General features: G+C 34.4%; 1 protein-coding gene across 1 annotated transcript in view; it reads right to left on the bottom strand.

Annotated features, from left to right (window-relative positions):
- The window catches only part of LOC129230494 (acidic mammalian chitinase-like), a 61,578-nt gene extending 61,230 nt beyond the window's left edge, over window positions 1-348 (bottom strand). The window contains exon 1 of the mRNA XM_054864899.1: window positions 212-348. Within this exon, the coding sequence (XP_054720874.1) occupies window positions 212-348 (137 nt within the window). The remainder of the gene's footprint in view (window positions 1-211) is intronic.
- Window positions 349-12,095: the final 11,747 nt, after the last annotated feature.

Raw genomic sequence — 12,095 nt, 5'->3', positions numbered from 1 at the left:
TGCATGTATTTTGATATTTTTTTTTTTCAAAAATACATTGAGTACATACCCCCCCCCCCTTCCGGAAAAATTGAAATGACAGGCCTGCTTTTGGTCCCCGTCAGTTGAGGCTGTACTGTATTTAGGAGAGATGATCTTTCTATATTTCATCAACATATAATGTAAAGTATTGAAAGGAAAAGAAGAATGAAAAAAGGAAAGTAATTGGCACTTACTTTTTTCTTCGAATTCTAACAGTTTAGCAAATTTTTCCGATCGGGCTTGATCGCTGCGCTCCATTCTTTGAATTCTCGACAACGCACCCACAGCTAACATCAAAGCTATTGCTCGATAGAAGTATTCGTTCATGATAGTTGCCCGTCTCCTTTTAGGAACACTTTCTTATTCTGAAAAGGAAAAAATCTTTGCTAAAATAGAAAATTGTATCAGGAATAAGGGCTTTTTTGGCGAAAGATAATCTATTCATTGAATTTTAACACAGTTGAATTATTACACTGCGCTGTAACTAACTCCTTCAAAATATTTTTGATTCTTATATAAAACAACCACCTGAATCCAAATATGACCACCGCATTACGACTCCCCATCACGTATTATTTTTTTGGAAGTCGCTGACCCAATCGTTTTTAGTTTTCAACAAATTCATAGCCATTATTTTTATTTGAAGGACGATTGGAACAATATATTAGCTATTAAGTCTTCTGCGAGGCTACAGAGGTTGAAAAGTTCAAAAAGCATGAACATTTGAAATTTGAAGTAAGCTGGAAGACTCATAGAGGTAGTTCTCCCTAAGATATTTTTTAAATCATCGAAACGGATTTTTTTCCTTTAGGGGTTTGTTTTACATTTTTTAAACTTATTTTTTGGCATAAAACCAGAGTATAGGATTCACTACTATGACATTTGACACCCTCAGAGATCCCTGCACCTACCAATTGTTTGGTTTATCTGTTTTAAATGCTCAGATAAATCTGAGCAAGTAGGTTCATGAGAAACTTTATTTACATTTTAAAAAAGACTCTGATTATTTGTCATAGTTTTGACTTGTTAGCGACATTAAACAGTAGTAACTTAACATCAATATATCAGTGGGACAATATACACTATATGATCAAAAGTAATCGGGTACTTTCAAAAATTCTCATTTTTAAAGATCTTTTAGGAAATAAAAGACTAATTGCTTTGTAACTTTTGTCACATAAAATGTATGTTCTAGCTATCATTTTTCATTAAAAATTATGTCACCCATGCATTTAAGGAACCTGCAAAAAATTGAGGAAAACAAAAATGTTTTTTCCAGAAAGTTACCGCCCTATAGCCAGGGCTAAGGCAGAAATATATGAAATACACCGCCAGCTCAGTCAACTCCAGCTGAGGACTGCAGTTTCGTGCTTATTAGCACTCATCAGCCCGGCATAGGAGTGACTGAGCCGGAGGTGGAAAACCTCTTAAGAAAGCCAAGAGTGCCAAACAAACTGGTAGCTAATACAGAATTAGCACTGACCAGACGACTTTTGTTTCGGTCACTCGTCTGGTCAGTGCTAATTCTGTATTAGCTACCAGTTTGTTTGGCACTCTTGGCTTTCTTAAGAGATTTTCCACCTCCGGCTCAGTCACTCCTATGCCGGGCTGATGAGTGCTAATAAGCACGAAACTGCAGTCCTCGGCTGGAGTTGACTGAGCTGGCGGTGTATTTCATAAAAATGTTTTTTGATCATCATTCATCGTAATAGCTGAGAATCAGCTGTAAATTTCAGAAATTAGGAACCTTATTATGTACAATTATGTTACGTACTTCTGAGATAATATCACTGATATTCATGAAGGATATCTCTCAGAACTACGAATTTTATTTCAAGGTTTTTGGCTCATAACACGCAACATTTTCGATCAAAGCTTACCAAACTTTCAGAAAACTTGATAGCACGCAAGAGAAGTGTAATATTAAAATTTAAAAGTAAAATGTTGAAAATTGATAAAATATAGACATTTAAAGCAATTAATTTTTCTCTGCGTATGCGCGAAAGAAAGCAATTTATAACTTTCATAATCCAAACTCCAACTAGATTCTCCATCTCATAATAAAACTTCAACTCAATATCTTAAAAATTCAAAAAGTTATCAGCATTTTAATAAGCTGAATTTGAATAGCTCTTGGGCAGACTACGAATCGTGAGGGATCGTTCGCAAATAATCTGTTTTTATCATGAAACACACTGAGCGATTGCTAGCAAATGTTGCAAACTTGCGAACGACCCCTAACGAGTCATCGCTTATCCAAGATCTATTCAAATTCGGCTCATTATATCGCTGAAAACTTTTTTAATTTTTAAGATATTGAACTGAAATTTTACTATGAGTTGGAGAATCTAAATGGGGTTTGGATTTTGAAAGTTATAAATTGTTATCTTTCGCGCATGCGCAGAGAAAAATTAATTGCTTTAAATGTCCATATTTTATCAATTTTTCAACAATTTACTTTGAAATTTCACTATTATACTTCTCTTTTGTACTGTCAAGTTTTCTGAAAGTTTGGTAAGCTGTGATGGAAAACTTTACGTGTTATAAACCAAAAACCTTGAAATAAAATCCGTTTGGATTATGAAAGTTATAAATTGCTCTAGGGGGATTCTCTTCTTGAATTATTTTTATCAAACTGGAGTCTCCATAACTTAAATTTAGGTCACCTTTGAATTTAAAGGAAGGAGGGAGTGCGCTCGGGGATTTTCTCCCGGAAAATTTTCAAAATTGAAGTTTTACGACTGAAAATTTTCACACTACTTGCTGACGTTAATGTTCAGGTAATCTCTTCCAGAATGCTTTTAAATTGAAATATTAACGTTGAGGCATAAACGTTAATCTGTGATGCATACGCAATCTTTGATTATGAAAAAAGTGCTGGGGCAGCCGCCTACCCCCCCCCCCCCTCCCCCGAATTGCCACCACTGATTGCGATTACAGAACATTACTGACGGTTATCGTTACGACTACTAATTGGAAACATTAAAATTTTAAAAACAAAGTTTTATCATTCGTCTTTGTGTTTTAATTAAGCAATTCAAGCAGGTATAACCAAAGAAATGTTCTATTGTGCTTCTTATAAGTTAATTGTTGAGCCAATTTCTTTTATGCATTTTTAAAATGTATCAAGTAGTTCTGCAAAACTTAACCTGTGTTGCAGTTGCAGTAAAAAAAGAAATTGAAACGCAGTAAAAAGGAAAAATAGTTATCAATAGCAAGAAAACTAAGATCTGTATTAGAGAAATGGAAAAAAATTAAATTGTACGTTTGCATGAAGTATACACATTTGTGTCCATAGGCGACTCGTACGGGGGAAGGGGAGAAAGGGCGCAACTGCTCCTTCTGTTTCAAAAGTAAAGTGACTTTACCCCTCCACTGTTCTAAGTTTAAAATTAACGCTCGATCAAAAAATTATAAAATTGATCAATTCACGTGTTTAAAGAAAGAAAAATTGTCTTAATAAGTGTGTATTTAACATTTTTCTCACATTCTTCGTTTCATAAAAACCAAAATAGAGTTTTGAATTGGAAGGAGGAAGTCCACTGTGGCCATCTGTCCCGATTTTTGAGGCCGTGTCTTGAATTTTTTACTGAATGTCATTTAATCATTTATGGCAATAAAATTCAATTTCCCATTTTTTGAAAAAAATCCAGCTTTAAAGGCACCCACTTAACTTCCTCCCCCTCGAGACCCCTTTGAGTCCCCACTTTTTTCGTGCGCCAGCCGCCTATGGTTGTATCATATAAATGTGTGCGCATGAGAGTCTGTCTGTGTTTGCATATTTACATAATTGTTCACTATATGATGCACACATTTTTTTTTCAGTGAAACTTAAAAAATATGTTTATTTTCAGACCCTAACGTATGAAAGTAATTGACTTCGTCAGCCACGTGATTACACGGTTCATAGGGAATGCACTAATTACGATAACAGTAATAATAAAATACCTGTTTAATTGTTAAATATTATTTTGTTTTCATCTATAGAATTGTGACAGACGGCTGAGTGCTGCATTATTTTCAAAAAATTGTTTCATGAGAAATTCTCAGCAACTAAAATAAAACAATATATATTTGCCGTCTAGTATGGTCCATGAACATTTAAATGGATATCCTCGCGAAAAGAGCCAAAAACATATTTGACTTATTCCAAAAAATATACAATAAGTTATTATATAAATAAATAAATAAATAAATAAATAAATAAATAAATAAATAAATATATATATATATATATATATATTTCAAATGAGTAAATTTGTAACATGTAAGATAAGTTGACAAGTTCTTTTGCGTGCAACTTATTGTTTTGAAGCAAAGATATATACTAACAAGTACAAGTACTAAAAACGCATTTTAGGATATCTTTGATGATATTAGAAGCATAATCTGAATTCAGGAGCTATTCCCAGAAATATTTTGACATTTAAGTTTTAAAAGTTCAATTTTAAGCTATATGTTGAGACGTTTGGGGAGGGTACGAGGGCTCTCTCCAAAAGTTTTCAGAATTGAAGACCTAAAAATCACTTTTAGGTCCCTATTAGACTACAGTAGAGGAAAGATGAGGGCTCACCACAAAAATTTGCCGAGAATGAGATTCAAGAAACAATTTTAATGTGTCGTTGGTGACGTCATGGGAAATGGTCAGGGATTCGGAATTTCCCTAGCGTTAAAACGCTATTATTTTTAAGCTATCTTTGGTTACGTTACCAAAGATAGGAAAGGAGGTTCCCTACTCTGGAAGTTGTTTGAAGTTGAAGTAAAAATCTTTTTACAAAAATTTATTATCAATATTCATTGAATAATATTTTTTTTTTTTTTTAAAGAAGAGGTTTAAACTCTCCGAGGCCTGGTCAAGTGTTTCCATGGACCGGTGCCGGCCCGCCGGAATAAGCAGTTCAAAAAAAATCATAACAAAAAACGATTTCATAAAAAATTAATAAATAAATAAATAATTTTAAAATGATGAAATAGAAGATGGTAGGGAAGGAAAAGATGTGTAGTATTTTTATTTTTAATGTTCAGAATGTTTGACATTTTGTAAGTAAGAGAAAATAACATTCAAATTTAGTACAGGCGTTCCTTGTATAACACGGTTAATTCGTTCCATTAGTATCGAAACTGTGTTATACGAGACGTTTTTAAAAATAACTTTTTAACATATTTTTACACTAATTAATCATGTAAATAGTAATAATCATGGCAATATGCATCATGTCGTATCGAAACCGTGTTATACGAGACTTAGAAATAATGTAAATCAAGGGATGTATACCGAGTTATATCGAAACCAAGTTTCATAAAAACAAAGCAAAAACTTTTTAGGTTATCAAAAATTAACAGAATGTATTAAACAAAAATGAAATTCCATTTTTTTTTTTTTTAAAGATAACAATCGTGTTATATCAAAACCATGAAGTATTAAATTCAAGTTTCGTTACAATAATCGCAAATTCGGTACCGTGTAATATCGAAACCGTGTTGTGGAAGTACCGTGTTATACGAGGGACGCCTGTATTTTAAAAATTCCAATGACTCTCGCCCCGCATCCCCACATTTTTCGCTATTCTAAATGTTAATTAAAAATGCAAAGCGCTGGACTCAATTTTTGAGAAGTTTTTCCGATTCACAATGCCTAAATAGCGTTAAAAATGTCTGCGTATATTTATTATTTTTCACTGAAAAGCTGTTATTTTGCTCAAAATTTAATTTATTAAACTCAAAGAATCAGAAAATTTTTTAGAAGTGAATATGAAATCCGTGAGCGACGAGCACGATCACATTTTAAGAAAGGGTTTAAATTTAAATTTTGTAAAGAATATTGTATTTGTAATGAATACTATTTCAAACTATATTTTTTTGGATTAAAGCACCATGATATTTGCAAAAATTATGCGAAAAATTGTTTTATATGACCTCACCAGAGGTGGCGATTGGGACTGAAAAAAGGGGGAGGGGAGCAAAAAAACGACAAGTAAAAGTCATAAAATTTTTAGCGGCAGCAAAAAAAAAAAAAAAAGAAAGAAAGAAAGAAAGAAATGTACAAAATTTTGCTAGGACTTTTTGAGAGCATATGAGTGGTAATTGATGCAAATCCAACAGCTTAACTCACGTTTTTCTTAAGATTTTGATGAATTATGTACACAGTAACTCTCCCCGAAGAAACACTTAGACATGAATTAGATTTACGTTATTTACCCCAAAGTATTTTGATATGTCACAAACACTTGTTATTAATTTCATTAAGCAAGTATGGCTTGTTTAAGTAAAACAATCGATTTTCTTATATCTAAACAATGAATACCTAAACTAAAAGTTACTCCATATGCTAAATAATGTTTCGCAAACAGAAATACAAAGTAAAACAGATAATTATGATCCGAAAATTTTGATACATCTGCTTTATTTATAATTTCTAGTTTTGGTTTCTAAATTGGGGAATAAAATAAACTAATAAACCATTAAAGAAAGGGGGGGGATCCTCCTTTGCCCCCTCCCCCCACGAATCCCCGACACTGGAAATCATGCATTACAACATGCTATTAACACATCTAACCCATCTCTATTAGGCAAATCAGTCACTCACCTGGTTAATAGGATCGGACAGACAGACTCGCGACTGGTTCTCTCGCACACCAAGATGAGATTGAGTAGTAATCGAGGCTGAGACACCCGAGGAAACACCTGCTGAGGGGGTAACACCTCCGGCGCTCCGGTGCCACTGGGCATGACATGGACGGACTGTTCATTTAGAGACGGACGCCATTTTGGGGCACAGATTCAATGCTATTTTAACGGGAAGTAGAATGTAGAACGAACAGGGCAGGAGTGCCCCCCCCCCCCCAAGTTCAATGGCAAAAATTCCTCCCCCCCCATTTACCTCAACCCTCTTTCCCTTTCTTTTTTTAGCTCTCTTTTTTTATTTTATTTATTTATTTTAAAATATTTTTCATTCTTTCTTTCTTTATTTTTGATAATTATTATTATTTTATTAGAAAAGTTCTGTGCTACGCCAATGACACAAACTAAGTAAATGAATGAAATAAAATATAAATAAAATTAAGTAAAATAAATAATTTAAATTAAAAATAAATCAATAAATAAATTTAAAGAAATAAATGTAAAACATTTTTAAAATATCCCCAAAAATTTTGATGGCGCAACTTGCGCCCTAATCCCTCTCCCCCTGTGGGCACCCATAGAACAGGGTTCATACTCCGGAAGAAAAAAGTGAAATAATCTACTCTTGATGACAATTGCGATTTGTACATTTATTGACAGGGCTTTTCTACGACTTTTAAGTTAAAACCGAACCGCTCGAAAATTTTCCAAATTAGGAAATTTTTGGGAGGTTATGTGACCTTCCGTGAACTTAAGTCGGAATCGAAGGCTTCAAAATTTGCTGAGTTAGAGACGGAGTCGGTCACAGCGGCGTAGCGTAGTTTCCTGCCGCCCAGGGCATGCTCCAAATTTGACGCCCTTCTTACGTTGTCCTGCTATATGACCCCCCCCCCCACACACACACATGCAAAAAAAAAAAAAAAAAAAAAAAAAGAAAAGAAAAAAAAAAGAAAAAAAAACCGCCATGGTTAATATTTTACGGAACGAAAACGAGATTTTATTAACTGAAACATCACTGTAAAACGATTCAGAAACATTCCTGGAAAGTAATGGGCAGTTGATGCGCCCAATTTCTGCCAGTAACATATCTTGCAAAAACCAGGAACGTTTTCTACTGAAATTCAGCAACCTTATTCTGGAAGACTCCTGAAAAATTCAGAAATCTTTCCGTTAAAAGCCAGGCGTGTCTCTGGAAAACTAGAGTAAACTTAGGAACCCATAACAGCTTGGCACCTTCCTGATTTATCGAGGAAGTTCCAAAAGCAGCACCGTAAACTTGACCAAAGTTAAGCTAGAATTGCGAATATCAAACGTACTCACCTGCAATTCTTGCAAAGCTACGTACTCCATGGACTTATTCACTCCCTTAGGGAACTTAATTAGTTTGGACGGGCCATAATCGAACTGAAGCCGATACATTTTATAAATACGCTCAGTTAATCTTAAACTTGGAGTTAAAAATTTTTTTCACAGCAATGAAAAGTCTGCATTCGTGCATTTTTAAGCAATTCAGGAAACTTTTTGACAATGATACTTGATTTTTCCAGGAAGTAGATAAAAACCATTAAAGTACCGAAACGTAAAACGGAAATACTCAGTAACGTTTCGGGATTTTTTTACCGTGATGTTTTATATTTTAATATAATTTTACTTCAACAGGAAATACTGTTAATCGAAAAATTCTAATAAATATTTTCAAAAATTATTGCGTTATGAGAGATAATATTTTCCTTAGATAAAAACATTTAAAACATGATCTAAAACTGTGTATACTGGTAGTATTTCTTAAACCTTTTATTGAAAATAAGAAGAAGAAGAAAAAAATAATAATACGATTATAAATTACCTGATCGATACATTTTTTTTATACTTGAAAGAAAAATTTTTTTCTTCTTAACCTAAAACTTCAATTTTTTACTTTTCATCAACTGAAATTCTTTAACAACACTATCAATATCAAATCAGTCGTTTCTGTAAAATGTTGTATGAAATGTAGTTTTTTTTAAATAACCACCTGAATCTAAATATGCAGGCCCGGATCTGCGTATCCGCAGACCTCGCAGTACGGATGGGAGGGGGGGGGGGGGGCACGGCCTTAAGGGGCCCGACGGCCCAAGAAACTGAAAAAAAAAGCTAGCACTAAGACTCATTAACGTTGCAAATATACACTACTGGCCAGGGAGAGGCTCTGCAGATATAGTTGCAGGGGGCCCAAAATTTATAGACCCGGACCTGCAAATATGGAAACTGTTTCCCCTTATCACCCACCCCGTTTGTGAGTTCTGGAGATCAATCTCCTTCCCCTCCCAATTTTTTCTAGCCAATATTTATATTCAGATTGAGATGAGAGGCAGTGGCCGATCATTTCGGGAGGGGCCTTCCAAAATTTTTCAACAAACTCTCGAGAAACTTTATTAAAATGAATGATTCTAAAGGGAGATTGAATGTGTGTGTTTGGAATCCACCCTTCCTAGAAATATTTTACCTTAGAGGCTCTAAAAATCTAATTTTAAGCTATTTTTACACGTGTTAATAAAGCGATGAGGATTCGTGAGCTCTCCCAACGAAACATTTCGAAATTAAAGCCATAAATACGCAAATTTAGGCTCTCTTTGGTCTCGAGAGCAATAGGTAACTCTGAGGACAACAGCATTTAGAGAACGTCCAAGTGTCTAAAGTTGGAATCAAGATATGATGCAAACGAAGGAGAAAAAATTTTAGAATAATAGTTCTTTTTCGAGGAGAGAGATATCATTTCTTTCCCAATTAAGGCCGAAATTTCTTTTAATGTAAAAAACATGTGTTAAATTTTGTTATTTTTTCATAATATTTTTGTTTTTTTCTCCTTAAAAAAAATCCTACAATCACAAGACTTTGGGAGGGGCCATGGCCCCCATGGCCCCCCTCTAGATCCGCGCCTGGTGAGAGGGAGCATTATATTGATCGTTTACACTCTTCTGGGGAACTACAGAAAAGAAAAGTTTAAAAAGATGAGCATTTGTAGCAAGGAGCAGGGGCGCCGACTTGGAAAAATTATTGGGGGGGCCGGATGTCACTGGGGTTTAAGGAGTATGTTAAAGCACGGAGCCCCCCCCCCCCCAAAAAAAAAAAATTCATATTTTTGTGCCTTGAAAATGCCAACTTACATATTTTCTGGTGTGTATAATTTATACAAACAAACATATGTGACAGGGCGTTTTCAAAGTAAAACAATCTAAAAATTGGTACACAAATTTTCTGCTTCAATTAGATCATGTCACTTGCCTTAAGTGAGGGATAATTTTACAGTTCCATTTTGTGGGGAGACGTGCAGTACCATAGCTAGGCTACGGCACTATACAAGGTAGTGCACTTGTTGCATGGAAAGGCACTCCCAGTGGCACCGATTCAAAACAACTATTGGGGAGAGGGTACCATAACGGGGGCCTTGCCAGTTGAAATTTTCTAAATTTGAGATAAAAAATAGTGAGTTTTATAGTTTTTTAAGCATTTTAGAGTCACATGATCAACATTAGAACCCCAAAAACTCGACTCTCGGTAAATCGACATTCTGAGAAAATCGACAAGACGACACATTTTTTGGCTTTGAAAAAAAAAAAAGAAAAAATGGTATTTTTATGAAAAGCTAATTTAATTTACAGTAATAATTATACTTTTAGTCTATTAGCAGTGAATATATAGCTCTGAAAAGATTGAAATGATATTTAAATAAATCTAAACTATCATTAAAAGAATAAAGCATAAAAGATTGATGTCGCACTTTGATTACTAAAAGTGAAATAACTAATTTAAGCTTGCTTTGAATAAGGCTCAGAGTTCATTAAATAAAAATAATGTCTCAAAATTAATGCTTTAATAGAGTTAAAAAAGTTAATAAACAGATAACTTCATTAACTCTAATAATTGAAGAAAACTATCACGCCTTCCATTAAATGTACAAATCAAACCCTGATATATTTTTTCCAGATCAGCAACACTTATTTAGATGGGATAGCCGCCGACGACAGACTTCATCCGAAGGTTTGCGCACTGGGACAAATTCTATGAGTGCTCTCAGCACCGTAACACTATCCTTATTCACACCACTCGTTTTCAATTAACCTGCTTACTACAGCAATAGTTATTTGTTTTAATTCATTACTGAATGTATTTTACAATGTAACTATCTTCAAACAAGGAAAGTAAAAAATACCAACATAATTTTGTGATTTTAGAAACCACAATATGACAAATAATATTCTTAAATTATTGAGGGGGCTCTGCCCCCCAAAACAAACTATTGAGGGGGCTCGGGCCCCCTCAAGCCCCATGGAGTCGGCGCCACTGGCAAGGAGGGACCCTCAGGGTGGTACTCCCCCCTAAAGTATTTAAATAATCATCAAAACGAATTGTTTTTTTCTTTTTTCCGCAGTTTCTTTTCGATTTCATTTACTTTCGATGTAAAATCCAAATTTCAGTTTCAATTCTATGAGCCCCATGTCCGAAAAAAAGTTCAGGTTGAAAAACAATACTAAAAATAAATATAAATAAATAAATAACTAAAATGAAATAAATATAATTTAAAAAAAATAAAAAATCTTGAAGCATCGAAGTTGCATGCATATAAGTCGCATCACAGATATTCAGTCACAAACCTTCTCGGATTATATATTTTTATTGAAGTTACGATCACACTAAAGATTACAAATGAAATTTAGTGTGCCTATAACTAAGCATCTTTAATATCTTCTTTATATAAATAAAACAGGAAATCCAAATGTATATGTACGGGATAAATTCAGAAACTACCGGATTGATATTGTTAAAATTTTCAGTTTGTCTAGGTTAGTCCTGGGAAGGTTTATAGACATTTTCGAAAAAATTTTGATGAATAGTTCTCTTTTCATTCGAAAGTTACGTTTTGGACCCAAAAATGGATTTTTCTACCAGGACCGGACAAGTTCCCTTAAAAGGCTCCAAGCTTGACTCTCAAAGGGAGCAAAAAAAAAAAAAAAAAAAAAAAAAAAAAAAAAGACACAAAGGCGCACAAGTTCAAAGAGCCAAATAAAAATACAAAAAAGTCGCACAGGTTTGATAGAGCAAAAAGAAACATGCGCACAGGTTCGAGGGGAGGGCACAAAGAAAAGAAAACGAAGGCGCACACATTCGAAGGCACAAATAAAATAAAATGAAAAAAAAAAAAATAATTTGAATTCTGAAATTTTGAATTCAAATTATGTTTCGCAATCATGAACTGAGACAGGACCCTACTCATTGGAGTTATTGTTTCTAGAAACGGCTCCTGTCCCCCTCCCCCCAAGCCTGCCTCTCCTCCTGGGCGGTTACGTGCGTATAGTTGTGTGTGTGCGTAGACCTGAGTGCATGTACGTAGGCGTGTGTGAGGGTATGTGTGTGTATGTGTGTGAACGTGCGTGTGTGTAGGACACGGACGCCTCCGACAAGGAGAAGCAGAT

This window comes from Uloborus diversus, chromosome 1, assembly GCF_026930045.1.
Source record: "Uloborus diversus isolate 005 chromosome 1, Udiv.v.3.1, whole genome shotgun sequence".
NCBI lineage: Eukaryota > Metazoa > Arthropoda > Arachnida > Araneae > Uloboridae > Uloborus > Uloborus diversus.
The sequence above is the reverse complement of the archived record's forward strand: the minus strand, read 5'-3'. Positions and strand labels throughout refer to the sequence as shown.